The sequence below is a fragment of the Diceros bicornis genome, chromosome 10, assembly GCF_020826845.1.
Source record: "Diceros bicornis minor isolate mBicDic1 chromosome 10, mDicBic1.mat.cur, whole genome shotgun sequence".
NCBI classification, from domain to species: Eukaryota; Metazoa; Chordata; class Mammalia; order Perissodactyla; family Rhinocerotidae; genus Diceros; species Diceros bicornis.
Genome location: NC_080749.1, coordinates 35,410,504 through 35,429,843, shown reverse-complemented (window position 1 = coordinate 35,429,843; position 19,340 = coordinate 35,410,504). Strand labels below are relative to the sequence as shown.

General features: G+C 38.8%; 1 protein-coding gene across 4 annotated transcripts in view; it reads left to right on the top strand.

The window, feature by feature from the left end:
• NEB (nebulin) overlaps positions 1–19,340 on the top strand; it is a 233,271-nt gene that overhangs the window by 198,823 nt on the left and 15,108 nt on the right. For 3 of the 4 annotated variants that reach the window (XM_058548960.1, XM_058548961.1, XM_058548959.1), the window contains 15 exons: positions 343–447; positions 2,709–2,813; positions 4,181–4,291; positions 4,702–4,812; positions 5,407–5,520; positions 6,299–6,403; positions 9,523–9,627; positions 10,440–10,544; positions 11,195–11,287; positions 12,343–12,435; positions 14,437–14,529; positions 15,020–15,112; positions 16,099–16,191; positions 17,711–17,803; positions 18,810–18,902. In XM_058548960.1, the coding sequence (XP_058404943.1) occupies positions 343–447; positions 2,709–2,813; positions 4,181–4,291; positions 4,702–4,812; positions 5,407–5,520; positions 6,299–6,403; positions 9,523–9,627; positions 10,440–10,544; positions 11,195–11,287; positions 12,343–12,435; positions 14,437–14,529; positions 15,020–15,112; positions 16,099–16,191; positions 17,711–17,803; positions 18,810–18,902 (1,512 nt within the window). The remainder of the gene's footprint in view (positions 1–342; positions 448–2,708; positions 2,814–4,180; positions 4,292–4,701; positions 4,813–5,406; positions 5,521–6,298; positions 6,404–9,522; positions 9,628–10,439; positions 10,545–11,194; positions 11,288–12,342; positions 12,436–14,436; positions 14,530–15,019; positions 15,113–16,098; positions 16,192–17,710; positions 17,804–18,809; positions 18,903–19,340) is intronic. The other variant, XM_058548962.1, reaches the window with a different exon arrangement.

Genomic DNA, 19,340 nt, shown 5'->3' with positions numbered 1-19,340 from the left:
TTTTAGAATATTTAAACTTTTTTTTTCCAATTAATCAATCGCTTTCCTCCTTCTAAGGACACAGAATTACCATTTGAAATAATTTCCTTCACTTTTAACTTTTCACTTCTAAAACCTACTTTGAATAAGCCGTATAACCTAAGTGTTTACATCCTGTATTAACTGACAATACTGAACATGGACTTTCAACCTTTAAAACTTTTTCTTAACCCCCTATTTAGTGTTTGCTGATTTTAATTTGGTCTTGATGATGCTGTGGTGTAAATGTCTAATCTAAAGAGGAAAATAGGAATGCTGAGCAGCTTTTCCATCAATGTGCCTTTTTTGCCCCCTTCCCCTCAGTACCAGTACAAGAAGAACTATGAGAAGAGCAAAGGCCACTACCACACAATCCCCGATAACCTGGAGCAGCTTCATTTGAAAGAGGCCTCAGAATTACAGAGTATAGTAAGTAGATTGAGTGACTTTTTTCCTAACGCACATTCATCTCCAATGTAAAAAACATTCATGGATTCCCTCCCAGATGGTAGTTATAGTTTTAGTAACCGTTGCTTAAGAAAATGCCCAAAGATATAAGGGGTTTTGAATTGAGCAACATTTGGGAACAAAATTTTATTTTATAAATGATAACAGCATTGACGTACAGTGGAGAAATAGTGCGTATCCATGCAATGTGTGTTATTCAGGTTACTGACAGGGAGTGGAAACATAAAGATTATGATATAAGGGGGACAACCCTCTTACAATAACACTGATGTGCCCCCATGAGCCTGCACCCCAGGTTAGCAAACATTATAATGAGTGATAGGGAGCTTTAGGAGGATTTTAAGCAGAGAAAGGATATGATCAGGTCCACCATTGAAATAGTCGCTGGGTATTTAAGAAATTGCAAAATTTGTAAAATAATTAAGAGTCTCAGAGGAAAGAACTTAGAGAAGGAGCTTGCTATCACATGACCCTTATATGACAAATTCAGCATTATTTAGGCCCCCTGTTGGGCATTAACCAAGAGAGCTAAATTACTAGAAATATCCTCATGTCATCTCTAAAGTAGCATGTGCCCCAGGCCTCTATTCTAACGTTTTGCTGCAAGAAAAAGAGCTGAGATTGAGGATTGCCATTAAGATGCTACATGAACAAGGGCCTCTGCCTCTCTGTCTTTCAATTTCTCCTTGGTAAAATATGAATATCTATATGATCCCATCATTCCTAATTATGTTATGAAGACGAGGATATTGTATTTGTAAAATAGCATTGGATGTCTTTTGAGAATGTCAGGTTTATTAGTAAGTCAGTCAACATGTAAACTAGTTTTCATTTTTTTAATTTTATTTATTTATTTATTTTGAGGAAGATCAGCCCTGAGCTAACATCTGCCAATCCTCCTCTTTTTGCTGAGGAAGACTGGCCCTGGGCTAACATCCATGCCCATCTTCCTCCACTCTTTATGGGAGGCTGCCACAGCATGGCTTGACAAGCGGTGCATTGGTGCACGCCTGGGATCCGAACCGGCGAACCCCGGGCCGCCGCAGCAGAGCCCGCACACTTAACTGCTTGTGCCACTGGGCCAGCCCCTAGTTTTCATTTTTATACCAATTTACATTGTCTGCATTAAATATGTGATCAGTTATGACCCAGATAGAGTTAATGACTTATAAGTAAAGTTGCAAGTGTTATCTATTAAAGCAAGACACCAGGTCTCTGATAAAAGTTCTTATGAAAGAAAAACTGGAGATTTTACGGGAAATATCAATTAATGCTATGGTTAAAATGTTCACATTTACACATTTCAAATGTTATTGAGCCAGGCTCATTTTGCCTGCTGCACAGTATGCCAATCACAAAGATGACAAGTTTGCAGCAGAGAAAGAGTTTATTCACAAGGTAGCCAAGTGAGGAGATGGGAGAACAAGTCTCACCTCCCTGAAAATGGGGATTAGGGATATTTATGGGATAAAGGGGCAAAGTTGTCCAAAGTGTAGGGATAGATGAATAGAGGTAAGGAGAAGTGAGGTAATAGATGATCAATACAAGCGTAGTCAGGCTTCATGGCTCTTCATAGGATGTATGTTCACAAAATGGTGGCATTAGCATGATCTGAGGGTGGAGTTTTTGGCACCCTGTTGTCCAAGGGTCACCTATCACCTAATCATGCAGGCCCAATTTGATGAGTTGATAGTCTTAACTGGCCTGAACTGGACAAGGAGTCGACTCTCAGTTCCTGAAAAACACCTTAAGCACCTGTTACCACCTGTTACCATGGTGACCCAAGCATCAGAGATGTTATCTATAAGGCACCTAGTGGGAGTCTGATAATATATTGCTTATCTACACGACTTTTAAGAATAATCATTAATGCTATTTGGCCACCGGTTTCATAAATCTTGGTCAATCTTATCTATGGGCGATTTTCCCCATGCATTTCCTTGCATCAGCGTTTCTCTCAGCAAATTCTTCTGCAGTGATTCTTTTGTCTCCTTGAACTGAACACAAATCCTGGTTATGCCTTGCAGACAGTAATGGTGTTTTCCCCCCAGGCAGCACCAAAAAGGTTCTAGATCTGAAACACAACAGGAAACTGTTTTGAGTGGCAATGAGATGCCACCCAATTAGATATAATGTATCAACTGAAAAATACTAATCCTAAGCTGGTTTCTGTCTACAAATTGAGGAGAGGAGAGATATCTAATAAGGCTTTTCATCACTAGGTGAAATACAAAGAAAAGTATGAAAAGGAACGAGGAAAGCCCATGTTGGACTTTGAAACACCAACATACATCACCGCCAAAGAGTCTCAGCAAATGCAAAGCGGGGTGAGTCCTACAAAAACATGCCACACAGCAAACATACCATCAGACGGATGAAAACAAACTCTGCCCACAAATGTGTCCAGCCTTGTATTATCCAAAAGTTGTTGAGGATGGGATTTTTTAACTTGTGATCACTAAAATAGTTTTCATCTCAGAAATCCTATGGTTCAGTTATAAAAAATGGTCTTAATAGTAAATATTTACCATATATGTTTTATTTCAACTATCATTTTCATAGAATTATATTCCTCTGCACAGACACGGCATTGGCTTTGGATTGCTCTTCTCTTAATAGGAAGCCCCAAGTCAGACAAAAGATTAGTGATCAAGATGTTTATCAAAACATCAAAAGTCAAAATGCCAGATTTCCTATTCTAGAAATGTAAGCAGAGGCACCTAAATTTTTATTTTTCCTTTTTAACGAGTAGCGGAGAAGAATGGAATCTTATTTTGAATCTTAAAAGGTGTTTTCATTGGGAAACAGGCTTATTTTGGATTTCTTTTTGCCTCTCCCCCATGCGGCATATCTCCAACTATAAAGATAAATGGTTTTTAATAAAAGTAGCAGTGTGTGGAGCTTTCTAATGTATAGAATGCCAGAAAATCAAAAGCTTAAAATAGTTTCAAACTGTTGGTGAATCTGAGTAAAGGATCTATGGGAGTTCCTTGCACTATTCTTGCAACTTTTCTATAAATTTAAAATTCTATCAAAATTAAAAATTACAAAAATAAAATTCTAACATTTATTCCAAGCCTCCTGGTGAGACAGCCAAGTCCAAGGATTGGAGAGGAGATGGGGGAGGTTGTGGCCCTTTCTCTCAACAATGGACAAAGCCTTAGGATTTCTCTGTGCCTCATTGCCTACCTTATCTATTCAATGATTAAAAATAATAGGTCATGATTATGAAAAGGTCCAAATTTCCTTTGATTCCTGTAAGCTTTCCTTCCCCTGGGTTGTTTTTTTTCCCCTTGAGTCACTTCTAATTCAAAAGTAAAATCTTTTGTTACTTTAAGAAAAATGTCATCAGAAGAGATGACAATGGATTCAGAGTCTTGATGGCACATCTGTCCTTCTGCTCTTTTGGTGGGCCAGCCCCAGTCACAATATTAGACAGATGAATGAGGAACCCAACAAAGTTTCTCAACCTCTGAGTCTCCCCAAGGAGTCTCCTTGGGGCCATTTACTCTAAACAAAGTATCTCCAGAACAATCAGACACATTTCAAATGTGTGACCATTAGCAGAACTATGATCAAGTTAAGAGGCCGTACATAGAAAGAAAATGTTATAATTTTGTTTCTTCCTGGAATTGAGAAATAAATTATTATAAAGATTCTTTTTTAACTTGTCTTTCCTTTCTACTCACATTAGAAAGAATATAGGAAAGAATATGAAGAGTCCATTAAAGGCAGAAACCTGACTGGCCTGGAGGTCACACCAGCTTTATTACATGTCAAATATGCAACCAAAATAGCCAGCGAGGTAGTGTCCACTTGATCTTTTCTTTCCTTCTTGATCCAAATACTTGCACTAATGACACTTATCAATGTGTTCCTTCTACCATCTTCATCACCACCTAACTTTGTGGGTTTCAAGTTGGGTTCACATGTTTTGTACTACTACCTAGTCTATCACCCATGTTCATTCTAATTTTCTAATTGAATACCTAATAATGTGTGCTTGCCCTAGCATTCTATTAATCTCTAGTTTCTTATTTGATATTTACTATTAACTGATGAAGCTTATACCCTGCCTTTATTCATATCTTCAATTATTAAACTATAAATATTTAAAATTGGAAGGGTGTTTTGTCTTTTGTGTTTTTGGCTCTTCACCTAAGAGGAATAATCCAAGCTTTCTTGTCATGTTGTTGCTTTTATTTTGTGATATAGAAAGAATATAGGAGAGATCTAGAGGAAAGCATCCGTGGGAAGGGTCTCTGTGAAATGGAAGACACACCTGACATGCTAAGAGCCAAGAACGCCACTCATATCCTTAATGAGGTGAGCCCACAGCCAACTGCATGCACATAATTAACAGAGCATCTTCTCCTTTCCAGCCAAGTTACACAAAAAAAACCAGGGAAGAAATAAAAAGAGGGTTTTGAATGTCAGATTCTACATCCAACATGGTTATTAACCATTAAATATAATATATCTCAATTTCTGATGAGTTAATATTATAACAGTCTGTGTCTATAGTGGCTATCATAATCTGTTATTTATCTAATAGTATTTGATTTAACCTTGATCCTTTTGGTGTGCTCATTTAAATTAAAACACCACACTGATTGATGTGCACCAAAGTTCAATCCTAGTTATATAGCAAATCAGATTTAAAATTTGCTTTATACTTTAATTTTCTAAGTAGAGAATGCTAGAAGTGTTCAAAAGCAGGCCTTACGTTGATTCATGTTGGCATGAGTAGAGTAGTTTCCTAAAGTGGGCTTCAGTAGTCACCACTCTATCCTACCACATGGAATGGTGAAAGTGAACACTAACAACTGACGTGGCATATTATGTGGATTTATGGTCATTCTATACATTTATTACCTATTCATGGAAGTTTGGTAACTTTTTTTTTTAATGCTACTATAGAAAGAATATAAGAGAGACCTGGAGCTAGAAGTCAAAGGAAGAGGCCTGAATGCCATGGCCAATGAAACTCCCGACTTTATGAGGGCCAGGAATGCTACTGATATTGCCAGCCAGGTCAGTGTTACTATTCCATGTCGATCTTTCAAAAAAGTAGTTGCTATTAAAAGGTCACAATGTTGTCCTTCTATTATCTTACTTGTTGGTCAATGATAGTCAAAGCACATAGTGACATTCTTAAACAACTGCCTGGTGGAATCCATTCCAACAGAAGGATCAAGGACCCTTCGCCAGACCGGCTTTTGTCTGCCTGTCTGAGTCCATAGCCACAGGAGATATTCAGAACAAAGGGCAGAAGTTGGGGAACCAAACAGCTGCTTGGAGCTGGAGTGGACTCTGACATCCTGGCCTTGTCTGTTAGTCAATACACTCCTCATTTGGCACCAAGAATTCCTTGCTTAGAATATTTTGAAAGTTCTTTCTTTCCCTCCTTTCAAGACCTAAATTTAAAACACAGTTTTTAGGCGTCCTACATTGTCTAAGACTGATTGGTGTGGGTCTTTTGCTTACTTGTCCTGCTTCTAGTTCTTATATATGTAAACAATCCATGCCTTACTATCTATTGATTATCTCACTCCTTTCCTATTACCCTCCCCCTTCCCGGTCCCCATGCCCAACTAGATAGTAAGTCTTTCAACAGCTAGGACACAACCTTTCTTTTTGAATCTCACTCTTTAGTATAAAGCTATAAACACAATAGAAAAAAATATCTGTTGAATGTCAAATGAATGAATCTTTTTGGAAAATAAATATTGATCACCTCTTAATTAAACCAAGCCAACAAATGTTGTACACATTGTAACCATTTACCCAGTTGTTGAATGTTCTTTTGTAGATTAAGTATAAGCAATCAGCAGAAATGGAAAAAGCCAATTTCACTTCTGTGGTTGATACTCCAGAGATCATTCACGCACAACAAGTCAAGAACCTTTCAAGCCAGGTAAAGACATTCATCAGAATATCACTCATTGATGGCAATCATGAAGAACAAAAGTCTTTCCATTAATACATAAGTAGGTTCTTTCAAATCATAATTTTGCCCAATAAAAGAGAAGGGATTCATCTATGATGCAAGTTTGAGTCATAGTTGAGATTTCTGTATCAGAATTAAAATGGATTATATGAGGGAATATTAAGGTACTGAAGAACTCTTACATGGTACCACCCATAGTTAATGAATCAATATTTTAACATGTAAAATCTCTTATAATGTGGATGTAAAATTTGTGTGTGAATCTGGAAGAAACAAAGTAGAGAATCCACATTTGGATTATCACTGTCTGTAACAAGATTGAGATTAAGTCGTCAACACCAACCACACAATCTAATCCTGATTCCTCCCACAACAGATAACTCTCCATCTTCCTACAAATAGAAAAATGAAGAAAAGTAAGATGTCTTTCATACACCAGGATATACCCTCATTTGTTTTAATCTTCAATGATATCAGGAGTCTGTAATTTATTTGAGTAGCCCCAAATTAGAATTTTTGCTTGTCTTCTGATCAGTGAATTCTAAAGCGGTAGTTATCTGACCTGGCTATGCTTTATAAACACCTGGGAACGTAGATTTTCTGGCCCCAACCTGGAATTTCGAAGCTAGTAAGGCTAATGTAGGCCCTGGAAATCTGTTTTTATTTGTTTGTTTGTGTTTGTTTTGTTGACCTTAAACAAATAGACAGCTAGTTATTTCTACAGCAAAAATGGGTTTATTTGGGATCAGCAAAGAATTGCAATTCGAGATCTGCAACCATGGTGAGCCACGTGCAAGTCCCTCAGCAGCAAGGGAGGAGAAACTCTTTTACAGAGGGGAAGAGGAAGTTGAGAGGGCAGTTGTAAACAAAGAGTCCATTGGAGGAATTGAGAGTTTGATGTGTAGTGGCTTCTCTTAGGCTGAGTTGTGACAGTCTCTCATTGGCTGAACTTCTTGCCAGTCAAGAAGAGGAAGTCCTTCTTCTTCCTCTTGGACGTGAGAGCTCACCCTTTTGGCCTCCCAACTCCAATTTAATGAAGTTTCTGTTTATTAACTTGACAGTTTGTTTTTAATCTCCACAGATGATCTCTTAATGACCAATCAGGTTGGGGAAATCATGGACTTAAATCTTTTATTGGCAACATATAATTTTATATCATAAATTTAGACATGAAAAACATAGTTATTACTAGAGAGTGGTTTAATTAGGAAACAGATATATTCAAATGGGAGAAATGAGTCTTTTATTTGGGGGGAGGGGGAGAGAATTTTATTACCAAAATTATATGGGCCTCAAACTACCATGTTATGTTCACTGAGGGAGCCAGGGAGCCCAACACTCTTGGGGCTGTGAGAGGCTCTCGAGCCATAAACCTGCTGCCTTTTGACATTGCTGATCTTTAAGAAAACCTCAGAGTGTAGGCCTGTTCTGGAGAGAGATTAAGCCACTTACTCTGCTTTCTTGGGGTTTTCCGTAGCTAGTGCCTTGGCTAGTTCCTCTGGCTAGTTCCACAAGGCCTAAAATATGGCCAGGCATGTTACTTCCTTCCCAATTTAGATTAGTGTTTACCTTTGAGTGATGGAATGGTGCTAGTTCTTTCTATAAAATTGCTTCTTGATTTCCATTGGGGAGTATGTATTTTATAACTTTTAAATCTCGTAGTTGGGGGTTAATGGAAGCAGTGTGAGCCGACCTACAAGTTCAGGATAATATACTAAATACTTCCTAATGCCAGGGAGTCTGGGACTCTTTCCTCTTAGAATACACCCAAGTTCCACATGCGGACTGATCACCTGTCTTAGTGCCTAGCACTAGCTCTCTAATCTTAAAAAAAGAAAAGAAAAGGAGGACCAGTTCTACCCTTTTCCCAAAACAATGAGAACTGTGGGCTAACATTTGCATAACTAAGAAGAGTCATTCCAGTGACTTTTTCCTGTACGAAAATATCTGTTCCTGGTGAACTGCCCTTTCCTTTCAGAAATCTGCTTTAACTGGCTTCTTGCGACATGAACAAAATCTAGGCAGAAATCTCTTATTGGTTGAAACTACTTCTTTGTTTCTTGTCCTTGAGGAGATTAAATTATTCAACACTTATAAATGAAATTTGCGTATAATATAATTTAGATAGATAGAGATAGATAAATAGGAAGAAAGAATAGTTTATCCCCGTTACAAAAGTGGCTAGTCTGTTTCCTCAGCCCTCAGCTCTACACACCCAAACTTCCCTGAAAAGTGGAAGAAACTGGAGCTAAATAAAGCTAGAGAGAAAAGTGGAAGGACTCGGTGACAAGTGGTAAAAGAAAAATCAGGCCCTAAGGCAGAGTAAGTAAGTGTTCCACTGCAGAGGAGAACTGGAGATGATTAGTTTAGTCATGGGGATTGACTGCGGAGGTGTCTGGGAGACGAGCAGCCCATCTGGGCACATCTCTACGACCAAGGCCAGGCGGGGGCGGGAAAGACCAAGAAAAGTGATGGCCGGCTCAGCGCAGTCTTTGGCCAGTCAGTTGGCCGGTCACTTGATCATGTAGGGGCCCCAAGTCTGTTTAGCAGAGCTGCCAGTCCTGCCAAGCCGGTTTCTGCAGCGTCAGAGTTGTGTTCTGGAAGCACCTGCTGGGCCTGCCCTCCTGCTCAGTCTTGTAGCCAGGAACCCCAAACACACCTGCTCAGAGCTCAGGGAAAATCTCCTTGTCACCAGCTAAGGCTGGCTTGTTGATGGCTCTTAACCCTCCTTTTCTCCACATGGCTGTTGAATAGTCTGGCTCCATCCAGCTCACTGTAGGCATCCCCATCTTCCTGCCAGGAGCCTTGTTGGCTGTCACCTCCCTCATGTGGACTCGCCAGCAAGGGCCTCCCCTGCCCGCTTTGCCATGACAGTGAGTCCTATTAAATGCCCAGGCTCAGTTCTGGAAAGAAAAGGCATAGCACTCACTGACCAAGAGGGCTCTGCTTTATAACTTCCTAGCATCCTTGAACAGTGAAGAAAATACAAAGTGCTTTCCCTTTGCTGAGCAGGAAGGGCTGTTTTAGGTCCCACTGGCCCATATCTCCAGTGTTCACCATCCTTATTTTCTGGAATCTATTCCCAGAAAAAGTACAAAGAAGATGCAGAGAAGGGCATGTCGTATTATGAGACGGTTTTGGACACCCCAGAGATGCAGAGAGTCCGGGAGAACCAAAAGAACTTCAGCCTTGTAAGTTTTTATTGAATCTAAGACAGAGGCCACTGGTACCTGGGATGAGGAAGGGCAAGGAGGATGCCTCTGGGCACACACTTGGGTATCCCACCTGTGATGGGGCTACGGAGCAGCCCTCCACAACTCCCACACACGGCCCGGGAAATGTGTGCCCCCTTCTTCTCTGGGCTCACCTAATATTTCAATCCCAAATCATAGCATGAAGGACCGATCTGTCACTTTGTTGGTGGCTTCCTGGCACTTAATATGAACTATCACCGTCGTCCATTTGTGGTGACATCTGTCTTTTTCAAAGTTAATTCTAGGCAAGGGATACATTTAAAAAACCTAATTTGACACACTACAAGTTTTAGGGTTTTAAAAAATTAGTAATTCAATGGGGCCGGCCCCGTGGTGTAGCGGTTAAGTGTGCGCGCTCCGCTGCTGGCGGCCTGGGTTTGGGTCCGGGGTGCGCACCGACGTACCGCTTGTCAGGCCATGCTGTGGCAGAGTCCCACATAAAGTAGAGGAAGATGGGCATGGGTGTTAGCTCAGGGCCAGTCTTCCTCAGCAAAAAGAGGAGGATTGGCATGGATGTTAGCTCAGGGCTGATCTTCCTCACACACACAAAAAGTTAGTGTCTCCACAAAATTCTTGTTAAAGAATCTCCCTTTGGCTATCAGACCATGATTATTGTGGCATAGACATTTTTTTAAAAATATAGGATTTTAACTTCCTTTATACAATATAGGACAATTAAAATATAGGACAATTAAAAATATATAAAACAATGTTGAAATCTTAACAAGATGTTTACTCTTTCTTCATAGCTCCAATACCAGTGCGACCTTAAAAACAGTAAAGGAAAAATTACAGTTGTTCAAGACACACCAGAAATACTGCGTGTTAAAGAAAATCAAAAGAATTTCAGCTCGGTATATTTACTATTTATTTTCCATTTAATGCTAACCTAATAATTCCATTCTTCTCTTTAAAAATATACTAGCTTCACATTGATTCAGACAATTAACATCTAACCTCCGTGGTTAATACTAGTTGTTATTTGTTAAAGTTCCCCATAATTTGCTCTAAAATCATCACTCTGGACACCATTCTAGATAACAACTCAAATCTGCTAACAAAGAAATTTTTCTTTTTTTTAAATTTTTTAATCCCAGAGCAGTAACGTGTTGTCTTGCTCCAGGAAGATGGATTTCTTTTTGACATTGTGATTTCTTTAATTATCCCTCCCCAAAATAACTGACTGACTGCATTTCTTTAACGGACTTTGTGTTTCATATGGGAGGGGTTTTCTGTTAATCAACATTTTCTGGGTTTTTGCTTTCTGTGTTAACACAGTACGATAATCTTAAAAGAAATCTCAAGATCTAGAAAGTGCTCCGTGTTGTATATATGGTTTGAATTACTGATGCTGATGTGGAACACATCAGATATTCTGACACTTGCCTAAGAACATTCTCTAGTGTCTTTTGTTTTCACAGAAGCCATGTTTCCTAGTCTTTCTCCAGGAATTGCTGGGGTTTCCTTTCTTCTGTGTAACACTGTCCTGATTCTGAATGCCCAGGTTTTATATAAAGAAGACGTCTCACCAGGAACAGCAATTGGAAAGACACCTGAGATGATGAGAGTGAAGCAAACACAGGACCACATTAGCTCGGTAAAGACACCCACCATGGACTCATATTCAATATTGTCTGCCTCCCTCTGATAATTTACATTGGTGTCTGAGTTGCACTCAGAACCTTGGCACCAGAATCATCTTAAGTTGCTAAAATACCTGCCTGTGGTTACAGTTATCTGATAGTGCAGTGTCACAGCAGTTTTTACGAGGGGAGGTTAGATATGGAAAACAGAGAGGGCTGTGCCCAAGCAAACCAGAGTAGACAGTAGTTAAAGTGGTAAAAACAGATTTTATTCAGGACTATTGCGATAGAGGAAAAGAGATCTTAGTATAGAACTGGGCTCAATTCCAAATACAACAAGGAAAAGTGAGAATTTATAGCCAAAGGTGGGTTGGTGGGGAGAGAACCATCAGTGGGTGGAAAATTACTCAGAGAAAACATCAGGGAAGGGGTGGGGGTGTTCTAGCTAAACCGACCTAACAGGATTCTTGCTGTAGGTAGGGCAGGGTGATCAGACCTCACCTGGGGGGTGGAGGGGCTGAGAAATTTGGTCAGATATTGAGGGTGGTGAGATATCGAGGGTGGGGGATTCTGGCTAAACTGACCTAGCAGAATTCTTGCTAAAATTGAGCAAAGCAAGGATGGACACGGAAGTCCAAAAGTCGAGGCCTGGTTGGGAAGAGGATTCAGAGGAGCCTGACTAAATTTTGTCACTTGTAAGAAAGTCAGAATATGTTAGAGTTGAAGAATCAGCCTTTCTGGACATATGTATGTGAATATGTCTGTCCTAGTCAAATGAACTGCTGGGTGTAAGACTTTGGAGTACACAAGAAAGATAAGGGGTCATAATCTAAGGAGGGACCCCTGCCTCTACCCGACCCCTAACTTGACAGGAGAGAGACCAAGTGTCCTCGTCCTTGGCATAGTTCTCCTCTGACCCAATATCGTAGGAATGGGGCACCATTCCCACTCAGTGCACAGCTTATGTTATTTAAATTGCAGGGCTACTAATGAAACATATACATGTGCTGGAAAGAATAACTACCTAGCATGTAACAATACCTGTCGTTTCCCCTTTTCATATCTGCAGGTGAAGTATAAGGAAGCGATTGGACAAGGGATCCCAATCCCTGACCTGCCTGAAGTGAAACGTGTCAAGGAGACACAGAAGCACATTAGCTCGGTAGTGGCCCACACTCGCAGCGTGTCTGTGCAACCAGCCACCTCCCCACGGCTCCGCTAGCTCATCTCCTCCCTTCTTCCTGCTACCAAGGGCTTCCCACGCTTTGAGGATGGTGTGAATCCTCCCTCAGTCCTGAGAGGGCACTAGGGTTGCAAAAGTAGATAAGAAACCTCTGTTTTCACATAATTAAGGAGGGGGACTTGGCTTCTTGATTAATCATCATGCCTGCAGTTTCTAAAGTGAAATGTGCCAACAGTAGTAATGAGGTTATTGGGATGATCTCAAGTTAGTTAACCAAAAGCATATGCATACAAACATACAAGTAACATCAAATGAATTTTTATATAGACACACAGACATGTATGCATGTATGTATCTCGCAGGGCATTCTCCACCGTCCAGGAAGACCCTAGGTAGACTTGTGAAGTCTCTGCAGCCTTCTCCCCTCCCTTTCAAGATTTCTTGCCCTGTATCCTCTGCTCTCTCCTTGTAAATGCAGTGTACGTTTAAGGTGCCAGCTGTCACTTCCTCACAGGGTATATTATGTATCAAGCCTTTTCTCTAATAGGAATTTCAGGCACCTGTACACAATGTGTGTGTGGGGGAGGGGGGTGTCCTCCACACCTGAAATATCAGTGAAACACACATTTCTCCTGACCTTCCATCCAGCTAGCCTTGCCTCTGCAACATTCCCCCCAGCCCTGAGACACACACACTTTCTGTCCATAAGCAGATTCTAAGCAATTGCTGGCTACTAGCAAGAGACTGTGTGAAGTTTGGGGAATAGTTTACGGCCAATAAAAGGTGAGGCCCTTGGTCTTAGAGATTCTCCTGGTCACTGGAGGACTGAACTCTCACTCAATTTCCATTAGAAGACACTCGATGTTTCTCTTGCAAGTCGTTTCCGTTATTTAGACCTCGTTCCCTGCTCACACTCCGGCTTCCTGGTGGTGCAAACTTCATTTAGAGTTTCATGTCCACTAATCCAGGACAACTAGCCCGCAGCTCTTCTGTTGCTTTTGATTGCAGCTTCTTACCTTTCTCTGATTTTGTTTTGTTCTGCCATCCGTGATCAGTTCTGCTGCCTAGCTGGGTAAAGAAACACAACTTTGTACCAAGATGGTAGGTTTTTAACAATCTCTGAAAGTTCCCCAGCAAAACAAAGATACCAGCACTAGTTTGTCAGTGACCTGAGGAATTAATCTGTGCCACGAACCCCTGGGCTTTTCATGTTGCTCCCCATCCCATGCTCCAGTACACCATAGAATCCATCCATTTGAAAAGAATCCATGCCTTCCTTTAGGCTGACAATTCTTAATATTAAGAGGGAAGGAGGAAAGCAAGGAGGAAAGAGGCTCAGAGGTTCCTTACTCAGTTCATTAAAATTTACAATCCTTTGATAACACCCGTAACAAATAGGGACTTCTCCCATTTTGAAAAGTACTAGTTTACATGATCCAGCAATCATCAGTTTCAGGGGAAGATGCTCTTCCTGAAAAAACAAACTGTTTGTCTCTTCACATTAAGGGTGCCTATAGACGAGGAGCCTGCTAGGAATTTTCAGTAGAAAATACAAAGAAAATTCTCAACAACCCTGAAGGAATAGAGTATCATGTGATTAGAAAACTTTAAATCAAGCAACCTATTTATTAAGTACAAATCTACTGTGGGTCTAGTATATTCAAGGGACTAATACTAGATGTTATGAAATGGTTAGATTTTTCTCATTGTCGAATTTGTTACCGCTATTAATGCATTTTAAAAGTGCACTATGTGTTGACTATAGAAATGCATAATTTAGTAACCAGTGTTCAAGGCAGTAAAATTACTACTTTTGAAGAGAGAACACACATATTTGTGCAATTTCTTTTCCTTATTCCTTGAGTGTCATATTTGAAAGCGGGATTGTTTTTGTGAGTTTCCACCAAATAGCCTACATGTAGCAGTAATCCAAAGGATTCATGGTCATTTTACCTTCTTGGATCTAATTGTCTCCTACAGGTTATGTACAAAGAAAACTTGGGAACAGGCATTCCAACCCCCGTCACTCCAGAGATTGAGAGAGTCAGACGCAATCAAGAGAACTTTAGCTCGGTATTTACAAATATATCAAATAAGAAACTCTATTTCCCGTTTAAAAAATTACCAGAATAACCCATCACCCTTTTTTAAAAAGTAACATCTTAACAACAATTCTGTGTGTGTGTGTGTGTGTTCTTACCTGACCCAAACTATCTAGACTCATACAAAGTGACTCACTTTTCTGATAGTATTTTAACACTTTTAACAACTAAGTGTGAGTACTTAGATCTGAAATACTGTAAGTAGAATTAACACAAGATTCCTCATCTTTATACTCATATCTGATAACTCTCTGCTTTCCGTTGTATTTTTTCATTCCCAGAATTAGTAGCATAGAGTTTATCATTAAAATTGTGAAGTAAAAAGTAAAAGCATTACCCTTACTAAATGTTACTCACTAAAAAACTCCCTTCTCACACACACCCCTGCCCCCAAATGTCTCCCACCCTTAATCTTTGTGCTTGTTTTGAATGTCTTCTGGGTACTTTCTTGTATCTCACAGGTTTTGTACAAAGAAAATTTGGGGAAAGGAACCCCAACACCTATCACTCCAGAGATGGAGAGAGTCAAACGCAATCAAGAGAACTTTAGCTCGGTATTTCTTAGGGGACAAAAAATAAAATCCCTTAATCCTTATTTAAAATAATATTTTAACACATTACAAACATAGGATTTTTCTTCCTGTAAAATTACTAAATTCATATAATGAAAATAATGATACCAAATATTACCTCAGTTTTCAACCCAAATCTAATTTTAGTATTTACTTTAGTTCTGGTGTGAAATATTAACTGTGGTTTTCCTAAAACATAGTTATTGATCCTTTTCCTTAAAAACCTGTAATACTCAGTCTTTCCTTCCTCAAATCCTCCTCTAGTAACGCTAGGTGTTTCTAACTGGTGTGGCACAAGTCAAAAGTAAAATCTAACACCCCTTCAAAACGGACAATGTGAATTGGAATTCTATTTGTATTTATTGTGACTCTGTTTGCTGTATATTTTGTGTTTGCAGCTTTTCTTAAAAGAATGTGATTCTTAAACATTTTCATTCAAAAGACAACATAGCAATTCACAATAACTCAGAAATACAAACTTACTTGGCTCGTCTATATTTTTGTACCAGACAAGATATAAATGAGCTTTCCTTTGGAATATTTTCAGGGTCATTGAAAGCTAATATTTATTTAGCTTATAATATTTATCAATATTTATTTTATTCCCTCAAACTTTCTTTCTCTCTCTTCTGGCTCCCTAATTTAGAGTTACCAACAACTCATTATAGATATTAATTTTAGTTAACTTGAACGCTATTTAATAAGGCCTGATCCTTCTGTCTTTGAGAGAAGGCCTATGTAAGTAAGTGATTCCTGCCTGTAGTCTGGCAGCTATAATCTGTATTGATGTCACTTAGAGACAGACATCATGCTGTGTGTGGTGGTCTATACTTGTTCTATTTCTTAAAGTTATTTAGGCCTATTTTACATCATCATGAAAACAAACAAAAATACTTTTAGAGACTATTTTAAAAGTCTACCTAAAAGATGGGTCCAGGCTGATTTGATTGTTGGTTTTGTGCACACAGATTTTGTACAAAGAGAACTTGAGCAAGGGGACCCCCCTGCCTGTCACTCCTGAGATGGAGAGAGTCAAACGCAATCAAGAGAACTTTAGCTCGGTATTTCTTAGGGGACAAAAAATAAAATCCCTTAATCCTTATTTAAAATAATATTTTAACACATTACAAACATAGGATTTTTCTTCCTGTAAAATTACTAAATTCATATAATGAAAATAATGATACCAAATATTACCTCAGTTTTCAACCCAAATCTAATTTTAGTATTTACTTTAGTTCTGGTGTGAAATCTTAACTGCGGTTTTCCTAAAACATAGCTATTGATCCCTTTCCTTAAAAATCTGTAATACTCAGTCTTTCCTTCCTCAAATCCTCCTCTAGTAACGCTAGGTGTTTCTAACTGGTGTGGCACAAGTCAAAAGTAAAATCTAACACCTCTTCAAAATGCACAATGTGAATTGGAATTCTATTTGTATTCATAGTGGCTCTGTTTGGTGTGTATTTTGTGTTTGTAGCTTTTCTTAAAAGAATGTGATTCTTAAACATTTTCATTCAAAAGACAACATAGCAATTCACAGTAACTCAGAAATACAAACTTACTTGGCTCAGCTATTTTTTTGTACCAGGCAAGATATAAATGAGCTTTTCTTTGGAATATTTTCAGGGTCATTGAAAACTAATGTTTATTTAGCTTTTAATATGTATCAATATTTATTTTATTCCCCCAAACCTTTCTCTCTCTCTCTCTGTCTCTTTTTGGTTCCCTAATTTAGAGTTACCAACAACTCATCATGGATATTAATTTCAGTTAACTTGAATGCTATTTAATAAGGCCTAATCCTTCTGTCTTTGAGAGAAGGCCTATGTAAGTAAGTGATTCCTGCCTGCAGCCTGGCAGCTGTGTCTGTATTGATGCCACTTAGAGATAGACATCATCCTGTGTGTGACTAAATGTCCAAAGGTGGTCTATACTTGTTCTATTTCTTAAAGTTATTTTGGCCTATTTTCCATCATCACGAAAACAAACAAAAATACTTTTAGAGACAGTTACCCAGCAGTGGGCTTGCTCTGCTTGCCACGATCTGAGCCAATTAATCACAATGAGTTAGGGATAGAGAATGAAGTTTAATTAGATTAGATTAGCTGGCAAATCAGAAGACAGGTGACTAATGTCTCAAAACACCCATCTTCCAGGATTATAGAATCTTGAGGCAGTTATATAGGGAAAATGGGAAGTAAGGAGGGGGTCCAGGGATGTTGGTCTCCAGGCATGATGGGCTCCAGGCATCACATTGTTCCGTTCTTCTGTCAGCGGTGATGGATACCTTGGAGGTGTGTTTCCTGCCTGTGGTCAGACTGTTCCTGGAGAGAAACTCATAGAACAAAGTTTTAATTTATCAGGCTATTGGGGAGTACATACGTAAGCAGAGGCCATAAATCAGGAGAGCATGTGAATTTTTTAGAGTATGGGCAGAGCAGCGAGTAGTCACATGGAGGAGGGGCTGGGGCCATTTAGTGTAAGAAGATGGCCTCACTTATGGTCGCTTACAATTCTATTTTAAAAGTCTACCTAAAAGATAGGTCCAGGCTAATTTGATTGTTGGTTTTGTGTACACAGATTTTGTACAAAGAGAACTTGAGCAAGGGGACCCCCCTGCCAGTCACTCCAGAGATGGAGAGAGTCAAACGCAATCAAGAGAACTTTAGCTCGGTATTTCTTAAGGGGCAAAGAATAAAATCCCTTAATTCTTATTTAAAATAATATTTTAACATATTACAAACATGGGATATTTCTTCCTGTAAAATTACTAAATTCATATAATGAAAATTATGATACCAAATATTACCTCAATTTTCAATCCAAATCTAATTTTAGTTTTTACTTTAGTTCTGGTATGAAATATTAACTGTGGTTTTCCTAAAACATAGCTATTGATCTTTTTCCTTAAAAACCTGTAATAGCCTTTCCTTCCTCAAATACTCCTCTAGTAACATTAGGTGTTTCTAACTGGTGTGGCACAAGTCAAAAGTAAAATCTAACACCCCTTCAAAATGGACAATGTGAATTGGAGTTCTATTTGTATTTATTGTGGCTCTGTTTGGTGTATATTTTGTGTTTGTAGGTTTTCTTAAAAGAATGTGATTCTTAAACATTGTCATTCAAAGGACAACATAGCAATTCACAATAACTCAGAAATATAAACTTACTTGGCTCACCTATATTTTTGTACCAGACAAGATATAAATGAGCTTTCCTTTGGAATATTTTCAGGGTCATTGAAAGCTAATATTTATTTAGCCTTTAATATTTATCAATATTTATTCTATTCCCCAAACCTTTCTCTCTCTCTTTTTCTGTCTCTTCCGGCTCCCTAATTCAGAGTTACCAGCAACTCATTATGGATATTACTTTCAGTTACCTTGAATGCTATTTAATAAGGCCTAATCCTTCTGTCTTTGAGAGAAGGCCTATGAGAGTAACTGATTCTTGCCTGTAGCCTGGCAGCTATATCTGTATTGATGCCACTTAGAGACAGACATCATGCTGTGTATGACTAAATGTCCGAAGGTGGTTTATACTTGTTCTATTTCTTAAAGTTATTTAGGCCTATTTTACATCATCATGAAAACGAACAAAAATACTTTTAGAGACTATTTTAAAAGTCTACCTAAAAGATGGGTCCAGGCTGATTTGATTGTTGGTTTTGTGCACACAGATTTTGTACAAAGAGAACTTGAGCAAGGGGACCCCCCTGCCTGTTACTCCTGAGATGGAGCGAGTCAAACGCAATCAAGAGAACTTTAGCTCGGTATTTCTTAGGGGGCAAAAAATAAAATCCCTTAATCCTTTAAAATAATATTTTTAACACATTACAAACATAGGATTTTTCTTCCTGTAAAATTACTAAATTCATATAATGAAAATTATGATACCAAATATTACCTCAGTTTTCAACTCAAATCTAATTTTAGTATTTACTTTAGTTCTGGTGTGAAATCTTGACTGCAGTTTTCCTGAAACATAGCTATTGATCCCTTTCCTTAAAAACCTGTAATACTCAGTCTTTCCTTCCTCAGATCCTCCTCTAGTAACACTAGATGTTTCTAACTGGTGTGGCACAAGTCAAAAGTAAAATCTAACACCTCTTCAAAATGGACAATGTGAATTGGAATTCTATTTGTATTTATTGTGACTCTGGTGTATATTTTGTCTTTGCAGCTTTTCTTAAAAGAATGTGATTCTTAAA